This window comes from Hibiscus syriacus, unplaced genomic scaffold (assembly GCF_006381635.1).
Source record: "Hibiscus syriacus cultivar Baekdansim isolate YM2019G1 unplaced genomic scaffold, ASM638163v2 tig00002840_pilon, whole genome shotgun sequence".
Lineage (NCBI taxonomy): Eukaryota > Viridiplantae > Streptophyta > Magnoliopsida > Malvales > Malvaceae > Hibiscus > Hibiscus syriacus.
The window spans coordinates 7,247,421-7,269,589 of record NW_024061947.1 but is presented as its reverse complement, the minus strand read 5'-3'; the positions used below and the strand labels follow the sequence as shown (position 1 = coordinate 7,269,589).

The 22,169-nt window shown below is 34.9% G+C and overlaps 2 protein-coding genes across 2 annotated transcripts; one reads left to right on the top strand and one right to left on the bottom strand.

Moving 5' to 3' along the window:
- Window positions 1-5,897: 5,897 nt before the first annotated feature.
- Window positions 5,898-6,311, bottom strand: LOC120152264 (lysine-rich arabinogalactan protein 19-like). The gene has a single exon (XM_039164523.1). It carries the CDS (start codon window positions 6,309-6,311, stop codon window positions 5,898-5,900), a length of 414 nt encoding a protein of 137 aa, XP_039020454.1.
- A 5,449-nt stretch (window positions 6,312-11,760) lies between these two features.
- LOC120156001 (queuine tRNA-ribosyltransferase catalytic subunit 1-like) lies at window positions 11,761-21,019 on the top strand. The gene is made up of 15 exons (XM_039167432.1): window positions 11,761-11,903; window positions 12,054-12,147; window positions 12,716-12,894; window positions 16,920-16,970; window positions 17,113-17,169; window positions 17,675-17,795; window positions 18,228-18,294; window positions 18,408-18,449; window positions 18,998-19,103; window positions 19,217-19,327; window positions 19,713-19,784; window positions 19,869-19,970; window positions 20,063-20,109; window positions 20,209-20,236; window positions 20,772-21,019. The coding sequence occupies exons 1-15, from the start codon at window positions 11,886-11,888 to the stop codon at window positions 20,865-20,867; spliced, it is 1,191 nt and encodes a 396-aa protein (XP_039023363.1). The 5' UTR covers window positions 11,761-11,885; the 3' UTR covers window positions 20,868-21,019.
- The last annotated feature ends 1,150 nt before the right edge of the window (window positions 21,020-22,169 follow it).

The window sequence follows — 22,169 nt, the reverse complement described above, 5'->3', positions numbered from 1 at the left end:
GTAGCTAAATGGCGCTCACTTTCGTCTTCACTTGTCGGGACAAACACTTGATGCTTGTCACGGGCTAGACTGCTGCTAGCAAGCTCGTGCGGCCTTAGACGTTTTCTAAGTTGAAAATAAGCTAAGTGACCCAAACCTCCACTAAGCAAGAAAGCTTAGAACGTTGGAAAACCCAAAGGAAATGGGGGAAACAAAGAGATGGGCGCACAAAAGGAAGAATAGAGAATTGAGAGTGAATACTAGTTTGTATTTCTCAATTGAGGTGTGTCAAATGAAGTGGGGGTGAGCCTCCTTTTATTGTTGGAGCCCCATAAAATCAACGGTTAGGATTAAAGTACATCAATGGTTAGGATGAGATCCTTATCCTATCTATACAACAAGTGGGCAAGTGGGCATTGCAAGTTGACATTATCTTTAAGATAATAATTATCATGCATTCCAAAGTGGACGGGCCAGCTCCCCTGGGTCTTCTAGAATGCCCAAAACGTGGCAAAGATAGTCTCTGGCAGCCTTGAACGAACTTGGCTCAGTCATAGGTTGGTGGTCCATGACATTATCCCCCATTAGTTCTAGCGACGCCCTCGTTGTGCGGCTAGACTGAAATTGGTCTATCTTGCCTCGGAATTGCCATAAGGCTTCAGAAGGTTCCCAACTTCATTCGCTCTCTTCAAGTTCCTTCCACTGAACAAGGTATTCATGCCTTGGTCGTTGTCCCACTCGATGAACGACTCTCTTCGCATAGATGGCTTCTACTTTCTTCTCGTAAAAGACTTTTACCCCGACTGGCGCTCGGTGTGATTTTCCTCGATCTAGCTTCTCCTCATCCTAATAGTATGGCTTCAACAAACTTATATGGAACACCGGATGAGCCTTGATGGTCGAAGGCAAGTCCAATTTGTAGGTCATGGTGCCTACCCGCTTTAAAACTTTAAACGACCCCTCGTATCTTCGCACAAGCCCTTTGTGATATGGGTTGAGCAAGATCCCACTTAATTTGGCAAAGACTAGGTCGCCCGCCTCAAAATTGACGTCCCGACGCTTTTGATCCGTCCACTTCTTGGTTCGCTTCTCTGCCTTGTGCAAACAAGCTCGGGCAAGTTCATGTTGTTCTTGTCATTCCTTAGCAAATTGGTATGCTATTGGATTCGACCCTTTATGCCCAGTCACGACCGCATTTGGTGTGAGCGGCTGCTGCCCGGTAACAATCTCAAATGGACTTTGATTTGTTGCTTCACTCCTCTGTAAATTATTGGAAAATTGGGTTATATCCAACAATTTTGGCCAGTCGCGTTGCGTGGCACTCATATAGTGCCTCAAGTATGTCTCTACGAGTACATTTACTCTTTCGGTTTGCCCATCCGTATGTGGATGAACACTCGTCGAGAAGTTCAAGCTTGATCTCATCAACTTGAACAACTCCTTCCAGAATCTCCTAGTAAACCTTGTGTCCCGATCACTGATAATCGTCTTTGGGACACCCCAGTACTTCACCACGTGCTTGAGAAAAAGACGAGCGGCCTCCTCGACGGGGCATACTGTGTATCACCTTTCGGTCTCATTGAGCTTCTGGATTTCGTAAGCAACTTAATGTCCTTCTTGCATCAGGACCCTACCAATAGCAACGTCAGAGACATCGGTGAATACTTCAAAGGGCTTGGTGTGATCTGGCAACACCAAGACTGGCCCGCTTATCATAGCAAGCTTGATTTCATCAAAGGCAATTTGACACTTTGGGCTCCAATCCCACCCCTTGTCTTTCTTCAATAACTCGAATAAGTGGGCGGCGATTTTCGAGTAACCTTTGATAAACTGTCGGTAATAGTTGGCCAACCCTAGGAATGACCTCAGCTCCGTCACCTTGGTTGGCACCTTCCATTCTTTAATGGCTCGAATCTTGTCCCTATCAATCCAGATCTTGCCACCTACAACAATGTGGCCAAGGAAATGGACCTCCATCTGGACAAATGAGCGATTCTCTTCTTTAACAAAGAGCTCATTCTTTCGCAACACCAAGAACACTTGTTTTAAGTGTTCGACATGCTCCTCCAACGTCTTGCTGTAGATGACGATGTCGTCGATGTAGACTACAACAAATCGATCAAGGTTGCAACACCTTGTTCATCAAGGTGCAGAAAGTGGCTGGAGCATTCGTAAGGCCAAAGACCATCACAAGGTATTCATACAAACTGTACCTAGTTACGCAGCCTGTCTTCGGTTCATCTCCCTTGGCTATCCTTACTCGATAATAGCCCGATCACAAGTCCAACTTGGTGAACCACCTTGTACCACCAAGTTGATCGAACAAGTCCGCAATGAGAGGAATAGTGTATTTATTCTTCACCGTGAGCTTATTTAAAGCTCGATAATCGATGCAAATCCGCAATGAACCATCGTGCTTCTTTTGAAATAACACTGGTGCACTATAGAGGGACTTCGATGGTCAGATGTAACCAGCATCGAGGAGATCCTTTAATTATCTATGCATCTCCTCTAACTCGGGCGGAGCCATTCTGTAAGGGGCTCGAGCTGGTGGCTCCGCATTCGGTACAAGTTCAATCTTGTGATCGACCTCCCTTTTTGAAGGCAACTTCTTAGGTAATTCAGCTGGCATCACATCTTTGAATTTTGCCAAAACGTGACTCACCTCCTCGGGAACTTCCTTAGTTGTGGCTGGCTCATCACAGGCCAAGATTGCTAAGAAGGTCAGTTCTTCCTTGTGCACCGCTATCGAGAATTGTATTGCGGACAAAACTTTGGCCCCTACTCCGAACCCTCGGCTTACATGAATAATGCATTGTTGCTTTGGATCCAAGATGCATAAGAAATCGACAAAGGGTACTAGGAAAGTATTGATCCTGTCCAAAAAACTTAACCCAAGCAAAGAGTACTGGGAAAACATTGATCTTTGCATTCAACTCATTGAGTGTATCCTGAACCTCCTCCTTAATAGAATCCAAGGACTCTAGCTTGTCGAGATCCAACGATCCTAGCCTTTCAAGGTCTACGGGCTCCAGTGTGTCCAACACTCTCTTGGTGTCCGCCATGGAACCCTTGAGCCTGGTAACCTTCTCTTGGAGGGACGCAAGAACATCTATCGATGGTGCTCTCTTCTTTCCAGCATTACGGGATTCATTCCCATCGGAAGCTTTTGCATCGCCATGAGGTGGTGCCATCTTGAATTAATGAAAATCGACAAAAATACGCTATGATACCACTTGTCACGGGGCTAGACTGTTGCTAGCAAGCTCGTACGGCCTTAGACGTTTTCTAAGTCGAAAATTGGCTAAGTGACCCAAACGTCCACTAAACAAGAAAGTTTAGAACGTTGGAAAACCCAAAGAAAATGGGGAAAACAAAGAGATGGGCAGACAAAAGGAAGAAGAGAGAATTGAGAGTGACTACTAGCTTGTATTTCTCAATTGAGGTGTGTTAAATGAAGTGGGGATGAGCCTCCTTTTATAGTTGGAGCCCCTTACAATCAACGGTTAGGATTAAAGTACATCAATGGTTAGGATGAGAGCCTTATCTTATCTATACAACAAGTGGGCAAGTGGGCATTACAAGTTGACATTATCTTTAAGATAATAATTATCATGTTGTCATGATTACTAATAATTATTTATTATAAATATTTAATGATTTAGATTTGATACTAATTATTTAGTAATTATTACTAATAATCATGATTAGTTTTATAATATTTTTTATTTTTTAAAAATATCAAACAAATTTGTTAGGCAAAATATCGTGATAATGCGTTGGCCGGATTATTTCATTCAATTAATTTTTACTCCTTACTAATTTACACATACAATATAAATTAAACAAAATATTTTTTTAAAACAACACTAAATATTTTTAAACACAATATTTTTTAAAACGGAAATTATATCGCACAAATTAGTTTATATAATCTAATATAAACTTACCAACTAACTAATTTACACATACAAAACAACAAAAAATGGATAACAAAAAATAATAAATTACTCACATATTTATGCCTTCTTCCTTTCCTTTCTTTTCCTTCTTTGTTTTTTTCTTTGAATCAATTTGTATGTGGGCAAATGTTGTGGAATAATGTTGTGTAAACCGTTTAATTTTTTTAAACAACAATAGCTCCCACAAATTAATTTTGTATAATCTAATATATTATAATATAACTTAAACTAATAAACTATTTCTTTATTATAATATAAGTTTAGTTAAAATAACAAACTAATTAAGCACTAATTAATTTTTTTATAATATAACTTCAACTTCAAAGAACAACCTAATATACGTTTAAAGACACTAACAAATTAATTAATATTTTTTTATATTTAATAACTTAAAATAATTAACTAATTAACTAATTTTTTATATAATATAATATATAACTTAAACTAACAAACTAATATAATATAACTTAAACTAACAAACTAATAATTTATACTAACAAACTAATTAACTAGATTTAGTTTTACCCTAAACCCTAAACTAACAAACTAATAATTTCATATATTAAACTAAATTAAACAATAAAAAATTACCTCACGAACTATGTTTGATCCTTTATCTTCTTTTCTTCTTCTTCATTTTCTTTCTCTTCGCAAAGTTTATATGTGCTTATGCTTATGCTATTGGATCTGCTTCTGCTTCTACTCTAAACCCCATATCCTTTATATAAAACAAAAAAGCGTTGGACAGAGTCATTAAATTTGACTGTTGAAGAAAATAATATTAACATTGAATCGTATAACTATTGAGCATTGAAAGTCTGCAATTGAACATCAATATTTGCTGCATTTAGCAGCTAAATTAACGTTGCAATAATGCAGCTATGGATGCAACGCATGCAGCTACGGATGCAGGAATCTCCCAGCTATGGATGCAACATATGCATGAGGGATAGGGTTAAAGCTTGGTCGCGATGCAGGAAGAGTTTGGTCACCGGGACTCCATGGCGATCTACCATGTTGCCGGACTCCATGGCGACCTGCACCCCACGTGCATGGCCCATGCATAGCAAAGAGTATCACGAGAACGTTGGACGGTGGCGTGTATGGCAACCTATAAGGACGTCGGGCTTGCATGGCAACCTATAAGGACGCCGGACGTGCATGACGACCTATGCTGGTCCGTCTAGATGTTGCCACGTCGTAAGTTGTCCGGATGACATGACGACCTATGGCCATCACTGAAGAATTTATCCCACTTGAACAATTAATCTGAACACTGCATTATCTCGTGAAATAAAAATTTCGAGAGCATTATCTCATTGATTTTGCCGCGTGAAACATGTACCAGAAATAACAACTGTTACCACGTGACATGTAGTCTTCCCCGCGTACCCAGACCCAACAAAAGGCGAGTGAATCCCTCCCCCCCCCCCCCCCAAACCCACGCATAAAAATAAAGAAAAATATAGAACGTACAACATTAAACCAGCTGTCCCGCGATAATGTTAACACAAAATGGGTCGCATAAAAGACAAAGACCACACCCTGCGCTCGACTTTCCACGTCTCCATAATCACTTTGTTTCCCCCTCTCTCACCGTTCCTCGCACGTTTGCGCGTATTTATCAGTCGCTTTCGTCATTTATTTATTCCTAAATATCTCATTAATCACTCTTAATTTCAAAATTGAACTTAAATAAACCCAGAAAATACATAAAAATATAATTAATGGATAACAAAAATTATAATAACCAAGGATAAACTATCATCAAATCTCAACCGCAAAATAGCAACATACTATCGTGATATAAAATCATAATCACCGTCAAAATATAAATATAAATAAATAAAAAAGAAAACAAAATAAACCTCTACTGCTACTAAAAATAAGAATCTAACAATGGGCCTAAAATAAAATTCGACCAAATCCGAATCCTGAAATCCCAGAAAGTCAGATCTAAACGAACAAAGCAGCGGCTGCAACAACCGCTACAACGGCGGATCCAGCTACGGTAACACTGTTCAAATCGGCGGCATTAGGAGAATTCGGAGACGCTGCTGGTGTATTACTGATGGACGATGGAGTGACAGCGCTAGTAGGACCACCAGCGGCGGGAGAACCAGCAGGAGCCGTGGGAGGAGCCGGGGGAGAGGAAGTTGGAGAAGATTCAGGGGCTGAAGTTGGAGGGGTGACGGTTGAAGGCGGCGAAGCGGTTGGTGTAGCTGTGGGAGAGGTGGTTGGAGAAACCTTGGGAGCTGGAGTCGGAGAAGAAGACGGCGGCGATCTGGTTGGGGCGGAGCTTGGTGCTTGACCGAGAGCGCAGCTAACAATGAGAGCTAAGAGAACGAAGCAAGCTAAGGATGTAGCCATTGTGGAATTTTAAGAGAAAATAGAAAGAAAAACAGAGAGCCTGAGAAATAGAAGAAGCGGCAGTAGGGTAGAGGAGAAAGAGAGAGGAAATAAGGTATATATAGAAGGTTTAGGTCTTGGGCTGGGTTTTCACGGACTTTATATATATATATATATATATATATATATTATGCCTTCTAAAACTTTGGAGTTTTCTGATTTTTTTATCCATCCTACTACTTTGTTTTTTGTTTCAGTTTAGTCCAGTTTTAGGATTATATTATATAACTTTTTTTGCTTATTTGAATAGTCCTTTTCCATTTTATTCCTTTCTGGACTTAAAACAAAGCAAAAAAAAAAAACTACAATTTCTTTAAAAAATGTGTCCATAAGGTTTTGATTTTTAGTAAGTATATGCATTTAATTGATTTTATAGATGCCCATTAAGAATATTTATTTATATTTTCAAAATATTTTTATTTAATATATTACTTTTTTACTAAAGGATAAAAATAATTTATTCATTTCAATTTTATTTATATATTATTACCTCTATCTATAGTAATGAAGTCATGTCAAAGGAAAAGTAAAAGGGGCATTTCGCAATTACATGGACACAAGTGAAATCAATATTCACAAACGGTGACTTGATCGTACTTTCAAGGTAATACAAGACATACACATCATTAACATACACGTGTCCACTGAGATCCAATTCAGAGAATCTCAACCGTCTAACTTATTCTTTTTGTAAAATCCAAAACGCGTTGGCTTTAAGCATTCTATTTATAGATGAACGCTCAGTAAAAAAACTATTCGGTGGGAATCATATCTAATAATTCAACATTGTTTTTTATTTTTATATTAATAATTTCATAAAATAAGCACATCACTATTATAAAATACATTGAAAATTATATATATATTCATAAAAATAGCGTTTTAGCGTGTCATATTATATTTAATATCTTATTTTTGTCTAATTTAATTTGAAAATAAAAGGAAACTCTCATGGATCAAAGCAATTCCCATTATATTTATCAACAAAAAATTCTGCTTACCGTTACGATTGGCACGTTAGTCCAATTTATTATTTTTCGGAACTACCGTTTTCAAATAATCATAGCTTAATGAAAGATAATACTAACTTTTTCTAATTATTTTATTAAAGTTGTCTCCTTTTAAGAATGTCTAAGGTACAACAGTCTTAATATACGGTTAATAAAAGTTGATATCGAAAATATTAATATTTTTTTACATTTGCAATAAAACGTTAATTAAAACGTTATTTTTTTTCTACCAGAAATATTAATACTGGACGCTACATAAAATATTTAACATTTCTAGTAAAACATTACCTAAAATATTCTTTTTACCGGAAATTAGGTAGCAAAATTAATATTTTCGATAAAAAATAATATTTTATATAACGTTTTATCAAAAATGTTAAAAAAATATTAATACTTATAATGATGCATTTTCTTAACCTTATATTAAAACTATCCTACATGTATCCCTAAATTGTAAATTGTGATATTGTTAATAGTTTAAGAAAAAGGCTTTGGATTCTTCTTTTGTTCTAATAAAATAAAGCTTTTGTTGTGCTTCTGTCTTAGATATCACAAAAATCAAACAGGATTGGACCACGTGTAAAACAAAGCACGAATTAATAAAATTATTTATATATGGGTTGGTGAAATTTAAAGATTATTCAAATAGTTTTTGTGTCGATATTAAAGTAATTCGTGGGTTGGGTTTTTTTAATTTTATTTTGATATAACGGCCCTACGTTTTAAATTTATCAATATTTTAATATAATATAATCACTATAAATAATAATTGATAAATCAATAAACTTTTAAAATAATAATTTTTCAGTATCGATTCGGGTCTAAGACTTAAATTAATTTTTGATAAATTAATAAGATAATTTTTTGAAAGACCCTCATATAAATTTATGGTCCTTTAATATTATAAAATAATAATCCTAGAACAACTTAATAAAATATGATTATATTATTGTTTACTTCTTCTTAAAATTTAAATCTAACTGTATTTTACTGCTAAAATTACAAATGTTTAATGTTGTTTATGTAGTTATTGATTTCCTTACCATACATAAACTTACATTAAGTTTTAATAATTAGTACCACGTACTATAATGAATTTTATTTTTTAGGAGTATGTATTATATTTAATTATTCATATTGTATATAAACACCATTCAATTAATCAATACAATGTATATGTCTCATTCATGAAGAATAATATAGGTTTGTTGAATTAAAAAAACTATTTAAATTAATAATTTACTAATTAATAACTCTTTAAATTAATAAAATTAAGTGATCTCGGTATTATTAATTTATAGGGATTTTATTGTATTGTATTATATATATAGTATTAAAATTTAAAAAAAAATAATTAATTCAATTCAGAAAACTGAACACATCAAATCAAATCAAATCTATTAATTTAATTTTTATTTTTTAAATCAAACTGTATGGGATAAAACCAATTGTGAAATACAAATACAGAATGAAGATAAAATTGACGAAACATTTATTGAGTTTGTGAACGGATGAGCTAATGCTGAGTGGGTGCCAAAACGTGGGTCTGGATCTTATCTGTCAATGTTCAAAATGATAGCCGCCAACACATGATAAGGACCCTGGAACCTCCACTCCCTTAACCCTACCAACCCAGTCTTTCTTCCCTCTTTGCCCTTTCAACTAAAATTTATATGATAGAAAGATCATTCAAATTAATGAAAAATGAATTAAAAATTTGTATAAATAAATCTGTTATAGAAAATCTAGCCTTGCCTATAGAGCATTTACCGAATGAGGAGGGATATTTCCAATAATTGAGCTGATATTAAATGAGTTAACTAGGTGAGGTTCGAGCCCTCAGTTTGCAATAGGATGGACTTAAGGTTTTGTATTAGGGCAAACTTATAAAATTTCAAGAATGAAATTTTAGAAGATGAAAATAAATTATTAATAAAAATATTAAAATAAAATATTAAAATTATATAAGATTCAAAACTTTTAAAAGGATGAGTGTTCCCACTAGCTCTCTTCAGTTTATTCATGCGTGTACAATACGTAACAAATAGGGAAAGGCAATATACCTCCAGTTCTCTTAGAGAAATATGCGTTCGTATGTGAGCTGGGATACCGTACCGTGTTTTTCAGTAGCAACCGTTATGGGTGTGTTTGGTTTATAAAATATAAGATTATTAATGAGAATAAAAGATTATTAAGGAATAGGATTATTAAGAATATTTTATTTTATGTTTGGTTGGTTTAGCAAGGAATGTAAGATTACCGTGTTTGATTAAAAGAATAAAAGATTATTAAAATACATATTTGACCAAATTATTCTTATTATATATTTATTTTTTTAACAAGTTTGAAAATATTTATATATTTTCTTTAAAAAATTTAAATTCATAAAATTCATATAATTTTTTTATAAAATTGTAAATATAAAAAGGTTTAATAAAAGGGTAAATTTTTATTTTAATCCCTGAACTTCATATAAAATTGTAATTATAGTTTTTTTTTTTGTAAATCTAAAATAATTTAAGAATAAATTTGTAATTTAACCTTCGTATAATTTTTATTATTCAATGACAGAATAATGATATATTTGAAAGAAATTTTTTTAAGGGCATTTTAGTCTAAAATGCCGGTAATCCAACAATACCTAAGGAAATGGAGGTAATGACATTCCCGGTAATATACCCCAAAAAATCCACTATTGATAATGTAAGATTACCGGGAATGACATTCCCGACCAACCAAACGGGGGAATGTAGATTCCATTCCCATGATAATCTTACATTCTCCCAACCAAATACACCCTAAGAGGTAGCTAGGGCTCAACCAGTGACGGAACCTGATGATAATAGAGTTTGGAGTGACCAACTTAAAACTTTAAATTTTTTAAAGGTTTAAATTATAATTTTTTAAAAATTTAAAGGGTTTAATTTATATTTTCTCAAAAAAATGGGATCTAATAAACTTTTTTTAAATTTTGAAAGGCTTAATTAGAATTTTTAAAAATTATGGGATGAGTTTAATTAAGAATATAAATTTTTTTAAAAGATTAGTATAAATTTTTAAAAATTTTGCGGGATCAAATTAAAAATTTTAAATATTTGGGAGAGTCGTCGCCCCCACTAGCCTCCATTATATCCTGTCAGTGGATTCAACTGTTGTATATATAAATCTTAATTACACGTATAAAAAAATATGAATATATATATATATATATTATGATTAGAAAATTTTGTTTAAATTAAAATTAACTCATATTATAATGTTATAAATAATTAAAATAAAATCTGAATGATAAAATATGATTAATCAGTATGATAAACTCAAATTTTTTTATCCAATGAGATCTAGCTCGACTGAATACTCACCCTTAATTTATATTTATTATAGATTTATAAAAGTATATTAAAATATTTAGTCTAAAATATTTAAATATATTTTAATATTAGGTTTCTTATAATTAGATTTATAAAAGTATTTTTTAATATTGTTTTAATTAGAAATGGCAATGCATTCTGGATCTGACATGAATCTGTAGATCTATATCCATTTTATAGAGTCCGGATCCTAAAATTTTGGACCCGCCGGATCCGGACTAGATATGAATACTCTGATTAAAGTACGGATCCGAGTCCGGATCTAACACTAAGATATCGAGTCTAGACCCATTTACCCGTTTATAGAAAAACTCGCCTTTGATTTTAATATATATATATATATATATATATATGACATAATAGGTTTTAAAAAATATATAGATATTTTATAGAGGGAGACGCGTGAGTTCTTATAGGTTTTAAACTCGACTTGCGACAATAGAATGTTTCATAATCTATTTTTTAATGTTTGTGTTATTTAAAAGACATTTGTGTAATTATGTGGAGTTTTTTTAGACTTTAATTTATCGGTTTTTTATTCTGTTACTAGTTATATTGAAATTAATCTTTCTTCCATTGGAGATGTAATGTGAAGTTAATCAATAAAAATTTTATTACGTTAAAAAATAAGTCGAATGGTCGTTTTTAACAGACCCGTTTTAGACCCAGATCTATGAGATTAGTTAAATCTAAATCTGGGTCTCCATTTTCTAGACACACGGACCCAGATCTGATCTAAATCCAAAATGTGAAAATACTGGATCCTGTCCAAATCTGGCCCGTTGTCATCCCTAGTTTTAATCTTTGAAGCTTTCAAAATGGCAGAAGAAGGGTGGGCTTTGGACAAAACGAATGACAGTCCGTTTCCACTTATGGGCTTTGAGTTGAGTTGACTCATAAATTAACACGCCACGTGTACACCACAATATGAAAGAACCGTTGGAACTTGACTGTAATGCACCAATCGAAAAAACAAAAGCAAAGCCGCCGCGGGGAGAAACGTATTTATTTAGGGTATTCTTATCTGCCGCCAAAGCTCTAACCTCTTTTTTTCTCGCCTCCTCCGTCGCTTTGCCGAGTTTTTATTCTCTTCGCCGCGATTTGTTTCTTCTTATCCATATAAAGCTAAAGGAGCAGTGGTGAAAACCGCCTTGATGGCCCTCCGTTTCGAGGTCGGACTTTTAAATTTCGAGTGCCGCATTTTTTTTTGTTTTTATTCAAATTTCAAACCAAAATCATCTTAAATTAACATTAGATTTTATGCCGTTTCCTATAAGACTCTCTTTAGTGTTAATATGACCTTTTTTCTCTGGTTTTGATAGGTTCTAGGGAGGTTTAATCGTGCTCGGGCAGCTCAACTAACGCTTCCCCACTTTTTATGCCAAACACCGCTCTTTATGCCAGTGGGAACGCAAGGTTGGAGCTTTTAATATTAATATCACTCACAGATATTCTATTGCAGACTTGGGAGTTAGGATACTGAGAACGATTTAAGAGGATCTTAAATCTTTTAGTTTGCAAAATACATTGCAATTTAGACTCTCTTTAGAAAGGTAGTTTAGATGTTTCACATAAATGCCCTTAACATTGTTGTTGGTGTTTTATTTTTAATTCTTATAATCTTCTAAAACCAAGAATTGTCGATGCGGATACCGTTGAATTTGTTTGCATTTGATTCTATTGATGATTACTTCTGAATATAAGTAACCAGCATTGCTTTCCATGTAAGGTACATTTACATGGATAGCTCGAGATTGACATGCCCTACACTGTATACTTTACCTCTCTTTTGAATTTACTGTTTTCTTAACGGCTTTGCCTTGCATTCTTCTGTTTGCTACGAATAATTTGGTGTTAAGTGTATTAAATTTTTGAAAGAATCAGTATGTGCATACACTTTACAGCACAAACCTGCTCACTGCGTTATGTGCCTTTTATTCTCAAGTCTTAAACTGGAAAACATGGTTGGTCCTCCTTGTTGCAGGTACAATAAAAGGTCTAACAACTAACCAGCTTGAGGATATTGGTTGTCAAATAATTCTTGGGAATACATATCATTTGGCACTTCGTCCTACATCCGAGATTATTGATGAATTGGGTGGTCTTCACAAATTTATGAACTGGCCTAGAGCATTGCTGACTGATTCTGGAGGCTTTCAGATGGTTGTGATATGATTTGACATGTTGCTGTATTTCTCTAAATTTTTTATGCATTATATTGTTCCTCTAAATTTTCATGTAGTTGCTATTGTTTTATGCATGCATTCAGTTTATGTGGCTTCTCAGCACTTTTCTTTTTATAGGAATAGACCTCATTAAAAACCCCTTCTTAACCGTTAAGCTACAAAGTATCTTAACGGGCATTGGAAGGAGGAAAAGAGTGCCTAAAATTTATTAATATCAACAAAGAGTACAACCTAGGTAAACACTCCCTAGATTACAACCTTACTCATAAAAACACCTGTCCCATGACAGGATAATTGCAATCCCAACAAAAACCAAAAAACAGAACACAAAACACAGCAAACATTACCCTATTCCCGCCTTAGCTAAACTATCAGCTTCGTATTTATTACTTCTCTTTACAAACCTAAGTAACACATTGGAAACCAACACAGTCGTAGCTAATTCTTTTTCCAGAATACTAAACAAAGCAGGACAACACTCTGGATTTTTAATCCAATTCACAACAACCAAAGAATCACTCTCCAAGATGAGACGCCTCTTTTCTTTCCACTTCGAGTCCAAAAACATATTCAGTCATACTTTAATAGCTTTGAGTTCAGTCAAAACCGGCAGACCAGGTCCAGCCGCGACCGATAAAGACCCCAACTGCTTACCTTTTGAGTCCCTAATCAACCCACCAATCCCACTACACCTCCAATCACAGCCCACTACCCCATCCACATTTACTTTAAACCAGCCCGAAGGGGGAGGACACCTACCTGTCAAAAGAGGAAATTTCTTCAATGAACCCTTGTGCAAATATGCCAACGTAACACCTACAAGAAGATCAAAAGCAACTGGAAACCCAGACTTTTTGGCCAAGAACCAAGTAGCCACCCTATATCTAACCAGAAAACTCAAATAGGTAAGATCCAATCTTTCATTTTCAAAAACCAATTTATTCCTACATAACCAAACAAACCACATGACTGCTCCTGGAATAAATTTCCAAATCTCAAAATATGAAAAAAATTCTAACCACACGGAAAGGAATTCATTCGGACTATTTGGCAATGCAGTACATACATTCCACATCCTCAAGAACTGCACCCACACACTCCAAACTAATCTGCAAGAGAAGAATAAGTGACAAACCGACTCCACATCCGACCCACATAACAGGCACAAAGGATCATCAACTCCGCTAACACTTCGCCCAATCAAGGCAGACTTAACTGTCAACTTTTGGTGAAAAATCTGCCAAAGAAATACTTCAACTTTAGGAGGAGCTAAACCAGCCCAAACAAACTTTGACCAACTCGAATCCGGAACCAAAGAGCTTGAAGCTACTTTTATACCCGATTTAGCCGAATAAACTCCTTCCCCATTTCCTCTCCAAACACAACAGTCATCATCACCTGTGCCCACACTGACGGTGTCTAATTACGAAATCAATTCCATCCAATGATCCACCTCCCAATCAAAAAGATTTCTTCTCATCTGAATGTCTCACACCCATCTTCCGTAATTAACCGTCTCATAATCTGCTATAAAACCATCTTTGTTAACCGATAGAGCAAAGAGCCTAGGAAATCTCAACCTCAGAGGAAGGCTACCGATCCATTCATCTTGCCAAAATCGTATCGAATTCCCTTTCCCTACTTGCAGCAACAAATGATTGTGAAGCCCTTTGCTAAAAATGTCATATGACCAGAAATTATTGTAAACTCCCTTCCAAAGCCAAGAAGATTGTGCGGACAAAGTAGAACTCAACCTTATATATCTTCTATCAAAATCATACTTGGAACACACCATCCTTTTCCACCAAGATTCTTTCTCACTCCCAAATTTCCAAACCCACTTGCCCAATAAAGCTTTATTCATAAGTTTTAAATCATTGATCCCTAGTCCCCCATAGTGTCTTTGTTTGTAGACTTGCAACCAATTTACCCAATGAACTCTGCTTCTCTGTGAATTGCCATAACTGAATTCAACAATCTATAAACTTGAAGAGGCATTTTAAATAGAGACGTATAATATATAGGAAGCGCAGAAAGGAAAGATTTCACAAGCACAAGCCTACCAGCAAGGGAAAGCATTGAAGCTTTCCATCCAGCTAATCTCTGATAAAATCTGTGGATAATCGGCTCCCATAAGACTTTCGAATTTTGCTTATATCCAAGAGGGAGCCCAAGATACTTTGTCGGAAACACATCAGCCCTACATCTAATAGAATCAGCCCAATCATTAACAATCGAGGCATCCAAATTTACCCAAAAAATTTTGCTTTTGCGACAGATTCAACTTTAGCCCTGTGCACATCTAAAAAACAATCAAAATTCTCTTAACATTCTTCAATTGTCCTTCAGACGCGACACAAAAAATAATTAAATCATCAGCGAATTGCAAATGAGATAACAAAAACGAATTCCTATCGCCACCAATCTTAAAACCATTAAACAATCCTAACTCAACCGCCTTTGACAACATCAGGTTAAGCAACTCACCTACTAAATTGAATAACATAGGCGATAGACTACATCCTTGACGTAAACCCCTTGATATGTTAAAACTTTCTGTCGGAGACCCATTAACTAGTACCAAAATAGTAGCTGAAGAAATGAGCTCAAAGATCCAAGAACGCCATTTCTGGCCGAAACCCATGTGTTCCATAATCTTCATCAAAACAACCCAATCAACTGAATCATAAGCTTTCCTGAAATCCACTTTGAAAGCAATACCTCTTCTACCTTTTTTCCTCCAGTAGTTGATGCCTTCATTCGCAATAAAAGAGCAATCGCAGATTTGCCTTCCCGGGATAAATGCGAACTGTGAATGGTCAATAAGTGAATCTAAACACATCCTTAGCCTCATAGATAGCACTTTCGACAAAATCTTATACATCCCTCCTACCAAACTAATTGGTCTATAGTCTTCAATTTCAACCGGATTTGACTTCTTCGGAATCATTTGATAAACGTATGATTCACACCATTTCGCAGCTTATTTCCCAAATAAAAATCCTCAAAGAACTTCAAAATATCTTCCTTTAGTGATGGCCATAATTTTTTAGAAAACCCCATGTTCAAACTATTCGGACCCGGCGCCTTAAAGCTATCTGACGAATTAATAGCTTCCCAAACTTCCTCCTCTGAAAACTTTCGTTCCAACAATGAGCATTCTGAAAACTTTCGTTCCAACAATGAGCATTGATCCTCGGTTAAAACATTGAATGGAAAATCAAACTTCACCACCTCCAAAGTGGCTTTAAATTATAATTCTTCTTAAAAAACCCACAAACACTATTTTTAATCTCAGTCGGATTCGAAATGACCATTCCATTCACTTTCAAAATTTTCAGGCCATTAATTCTTCCCCTATTTGATGCGCACTGATGGAAATATCGAGAATTCCAATCACCGTCTTGAATCCACTTCGCTCGAGATTTCTGAAACCAAATCATTTCCTCTTTTTTGTACAATGACCACAACTCCTTTGCTTTCGCAATTTCCTCCATCGACACCTGAGCAGACCCTATTGCACTGCTGCCTCCATTTCAGAAATAGATTTTTCCTGATTCACAATCAAATTCGGCAATTCCAGATGCTTATTAGAGGACCAACATTTAATTGATTTCTTCAATTCCTCTATTTTTTACCTTCTTCACCTCTTTAATCTTCAACTCCATCATCTGTTGGAAACCATCTTCTTTCAGAAGATAATTGAACAATTTGAATGGCTTCGGGCCCCAATTGACCTTATTCCTTGTGGCTTCTCAGCACTAGTGTCTTAAGAAAAAGAATATGAATTTTGAACCTGTGATGTTTGCTTGTTTTCCTTTCTCTGAATAATGATAAGATTTTTACTACACTACGTTAAATCATGATCCCAAGTGTGTTATAATTTTGGATGATTGCATTCTCTAAGGACCTTTATCCATCGAAATCTTTAGTTTTAGTTATGGATAATATGTGTGGTATGCACATTGAATATGACAATCTCTCTTGCTGATTTCATTTTAGGTATCGCTGCTGCATTTAGCTGATATCACTGAAAAGGGTGTAACGTTTCAGGTAATTTGTTTTATTGTTATTATTTTTATTTAATGTTTGAAAATTTTGTATAATAATCTGATTAAGTATTAGCTTCAAACAAAATTCATTTTTCTTGTTTTTTGTGATTTACTTATAAAAATCTTCATGATTCTTAACTCAGTCTCCAGTGGATGGAAAGCCAATGCTCCTTACACCAGAGGAGTCTATTCAAATCCAAGTATGTGCTTTACTTTAGCCCTACTTTTTCCATTCTTGTTACATTAATTGTTGTGGTATAAAACTAAAATTTACGTTATCACCGCCCCTGAATTTTGTAACTCTGGGTCATATTAATGGGATGAGAGGTGATGTTTTGTTATTCTCGATTCCCTTTCAAGTTTCAACTTAATAATTGTCTCTTTTAAGATACGAATTAAAATTTCGTAAAGTTTGATTCTGTGTAAACAAAGGATGCTTGTTTTTCAGATGCTTGATAGTGTACTTTACTGAGATCTGTTACTCTCAAGACATAATTTTTACTTAGGTATTTATTAGCAGTATAAATATCTTGCAAATTCTAAAGATCAGTTGATATGAGAACTTATGTGCCTTCACATTTTTGTCCCCAAACCTTTAACAGTAACCAGGTGATATGATAAAATTCTAAAAGTTTCTTGGGCCTGTTTTCTTTATATATTTTGAATATTCCATTTTAACTTTGTCTTCCCCTAACAATTATACAGAATAGAATTGGAGCGGATATCATAATGGCCCTTGATGATGTGGTGAAAACTACTATTACTGGTCCACGAATTGAAGAGGCCATGTATCGTACCCTTCGTTGGATAGACAGATGCATAGCTGGTAGTTATGCTAAAGACTGAATATTTCTAGTTGTTCTTGCATGGATAGATAGACCATTTGGCTGAGGATCATATAACTTGCCGATGATTTAAGTTTTAAATAAGCATTTTGCCTTGTATGCCTGTCCTCTAGCTTGTTGGGATGGATTATCTTTTATCGGGTTTATGTGCATGGGCTTTTAAAGTTTGTCATAAGTATACAGTGTGTGTGTTATGATCATACTAAGCAACATAATGCTATTATTCCTATAAAAAAAACATAATGCTATTATTGAACGTTATCATTTGGATCTCTCAATTTTCCATCATTCTTTTAACATAGCTCTCTGGTGTCCCTTTAAGTCACTGTTTTTTATTAGTAATGTCGTAATTCTCTTAATGGTGGCATTCTGATAGAGTTAGTTCTTTTGTGCTTCCTTGATCTTATGGACAGCTCATAAAAGGCCACATGAGCAGAATTTGTTTGGTATTGTACAAGGTGGTTTAGATCCAGTGCTAAGGTGAATCTCTTATCTTCTTCTTGCAACCATGCCTTTTGGTGTGTGTGTTACCTCCTTTCAATTTACTAATGATACTTTGAATTTGTTGCCCTTTTGATACTTGTTTTTATCAGGGATATATGTGTTCGGGGATTGGTGGATCGTAATTTACCAGGGTATGTGCATTCTATATCAAGGAATAACTTGTGCTATGTTTCCTTTGAATATATTTTATACCAGATGATTGGATCTTGATGTTTCATACTTTAGCTAGTTGCGCTAGAATTTCCACATAACATTTCAAGATCCGAGTTTTCTAGAACTAAAAGATAAAAGGTTGAGTTGACTAAAGAATAATTGATTATTTAAGCTGATGAATGTTATCCTACTAACGTTATATTTGCTATGAATGTACTTTTACAGAAGATCAGATCTTGATGTTTCATACTTTAGCAAGTCTCAATAGAATTTTCCACCGTATATTTCGATGTCTAAATCATTTTCTAGGGATAGAAAATATTTGGTTTTACTATTAGCAGAAAAATGATTGGTTTTTTAAAGAAAATTCAACTCCAATATCTAAATCTCTATGGTTCTTAGCAATTTTTTTTCTTGGGGTGTGGGGAGGGGGTGATATTGCTGTTAGAACTAGGATAACCTAAGTTTGGTGGTAAAGATTCAGTCAACAACAATGTGAAGTAACTTAAGTTCACTTGTGCGACAGGTATGCAATTGGTGGTCTTGCAGGTGGTGAAGATAAAGATTCATTTTGGCGTGTTGTTGCTCAGTGTACTGCAGCACTTCCCGAAGATAAACCACGATATGTCATGGTACAAATGAGTTTTGTCACTGTAATCTACATCCTTAAATTCTGATGAATTGCACCTGCTTTTTTCCATTTAGATTGCTGTAAATAATTATATTTATGCTTGCTTCATTTCAGGGTGTTGGGTATCCGCTGGATATTGTAGTCTGTAGTGCCTTGGGTGCTGACATGTATGACTGTGTTTATCCTACTCGAACTGCACGTTTTGGGACTGCTCTTGTTCCGGAGGTGATTTATTTACAAAGTTTTTAAGAGTAAATATTCTCAGTTTTGTCACTAGTTGCTATGAATGGTGTTTATGGCAGTAGCCACTATTCTTTCTGTTTGCCTTCTAGTATGACTTGACTTTTCTCATCGAATGCGTTACTATAATTTGTGCCTTGCATGTTTTATTTATCCTTTATCTACAGCCTACTCTATTTTTCTTGAATCATCTATATCTTGTACTGATGTCAAACACATTCTTAGACATGGGTATGGGGATATGGTTCCCCAAGGATCCTCCAAATACATGAAAAAACATAGAATAAATTAAAGATGTATGTGTTAGACACTCAATTTTTATTTGAAATATGAATTTAGTATTCTGAAGTCATTCGAACAATTAATGCAGGGAGTGCTTAAACTCAAGCACAAGGCGATGGCTGAGGATACTCGTCCTATAGATCCTACATGTGCTTGTATGGTATGCATTTCGTGACATATTTGCTTAAAAATGTTAATATATGAAATTTGTTTTTGCTATATTAAATTCTTTCCCCAAATGTAGGTATGCAAGAACTATACAAGGGCATACATTCATTCTCTTGTAACAAAGGATGCTATGGGATCCCAGCTTTTATCATATCATAATTTATACTATATGATGCAGGTACAACCTTAAAGTTTCTATGTTTTATGTGTTGTTGCCTTCATTTTTTACTTTATTTTTAATGTTTGAGAGTAAATCTTTTCCAATTTCAGCTTAGCAGAAATCTACACTCATCCATAGTCAAGGGGAAGTTTCCCGAGTATGTTTGCTTCTTGCTTTGTGCAACTTTCATTTTTATTTCTCTTTTCTTTTCATCCAGTATAAGCAAATTTACCGTTCTTAATCTTTCTTTTTACAGGTTTGTATGCGACTTTCTGCAGAAAATGGTATTTTCATCTCTCTTTCTTCCTGCCATCGATTTTTCCCAAATGCTGGAGTTTCCTGGTCGTACTTAACATCCTGCATCTTTTAATTTTGCGCTGTAGCCTACTTCAGTCTTTCATTCTTCCAAAACATTATTCTTTGATAGTGTTTGGCTCAAATTTTAAATTATCTCAAAGTCCTATGTTCTTCCTAAGATTCAGTGATGAAATATTGTCGTCTTAGGTTCCAGTCCGAGTACGTTGGCATCTATTACATTGCAACATTACCCACTGTTAACCTTACATCAAATACCCTCTCCCTACTAAATTTCTCTGATTTATTACCCGGCATTAGCAACATGGATAATGATGATGGTTTTCCGTCATAAACTGATACACATATATGTGCTGAGAAAAGTAGGAAGACTAGATTAATTTGATATGACTATTTAGGTTAAATTATATGGTGGACCCTTGTACTATATGCTTAAGAGCAAAATAGTCTTATAAATGTACTATGTCGCCCTCGAACCTTATGAAACTTTGCATTGTCTTGTAGTTCCCTAAAGGAGATGTCCCTGAATGGGTGTGCAATGCCATGGAAGTTGCTGAAATTGACATCTCTTCATGCTGTGCTCCTTTCCGTAACGATTAAATTATAGAAGATCGAATTTTGGCGTTACTTGTTTCGGCTTCTGAGGATGAGGTCAAAGAAATCTAATTTATAGGTAACCAAATAGAGCAGCATAAATTTTGTAGCTTATAGTATGCTGCTTCACCCCCATCGAGCACGCTTCCACCATTTTTTGTCGTAAAATGTGTTGTAATTTTACTCTAATGAAAAGGAATGTGTGGTCTCTTTTCGTGTTTATTAAATGTATTAGTTTCGATCAACTGATTGATCTGAGATTCATATGTGGCTTAATTGAGTTGATTTTAAGAAGTGATTACACGACGATGTTGAAATTCCATCAGTGTATTGAGGTTTTAGGGTATCGGGTTCAAGGTCAATTGTTTATTGTTTTTGGTGATATTCTCTACTTTTAGTCACTTGTTTAAGATTACTTTTCAAGATCAACTTCCGTGACTAAATCGTTGTACCAATCGACTCAATTCAATTTGATCGATTCTAATATATTTTTTTTATTTTTAATTAATAACCAAATATCAAAATTAAGGTTCAGCTCAGCTCGAGCCATAGAACAGGATAGCATTTCACAGCCAAGTCTTGTGGTCCACAGGGATCATAAAATAGCCATTATTCCTATTTCACTTCCCTTGTTGGATGTGGCAAAATGACAACCTTTTATATAGCTAATGGAAAGCTCAAGCATTTTAGTTTGATTTGGCTGATATTTAATTATCAAATCAGTTGAAATGGTTTCAATTTTGAAGCCTTTTACATAACAGCGGCTCCTAGTGAAGCATGCTTCTTTCAAAAATCTCCCTGTGTATCTTAATCCACAATTTAACTTTGATTAAGAAAAGGGTTTTCTTTTCTTCTTTTTTCTCATCATTTTGGTCATAAAAAATGCTTGAAGCTGCTTAGCTGAGAGAATTAACAAGCATTAAAAGAAAAGAAGCCGTTTTGTGTACCAACATTCTTGCCATTCTCGTCAGCTTCCACATTCAGTGTTCACAATATATACTGCTTCCTGTTTGTAGTTAATGGAGATGAAAAGCACCAAATTTGCTTGAAAGTTTGAACCCTCCTTCTGCTACTGTAAGCAGTACGTTGAAAAACGAAGAAAGAGATCATCTTTTGTTATTAGCTTTTGGCTTAAATCATGAATCACTCCAGTTCTTCAGGTTCCATGGATGCTGCCATCTCCATTTCTCCACATGAAGGTACAGAACTATGTTGAATTATGTTAAGTGGATTATACGAGATTCTTATGATGAAACAAAAACCACTCTTTTGTGTCTCAAAATTTAGATGATTTTACAATCTTTATTT

Excerpts from the sequence above, each read along its gene's own strand:
- LOC120152264 (XM_039164523.1), bottom strand. The coding sequence starts at position 6,311 with ATGGCTACATCCTTAGCTTGCTTCGTTCTCTTAGCTCTCATTGTTAGC.
- LOC120156001 (XM_039167432.1), top strand. Across the intron at positions 12,148-12,715 it reads TATGCCAGTGGGAACGCAAG|GTACAATAAAAGGTCTAACA; the intron begins GTTGGAGCTTTT and ends TCCTTGTTGCAG. Across the intron at positions 16,971-17,112 it reads AAAAGGGTGTAACGTTTCAG|TCTCCAGTGGATGGAAAGCC; the intron begins GTAATTTGTTTT and ends TTCTTAACTCAG.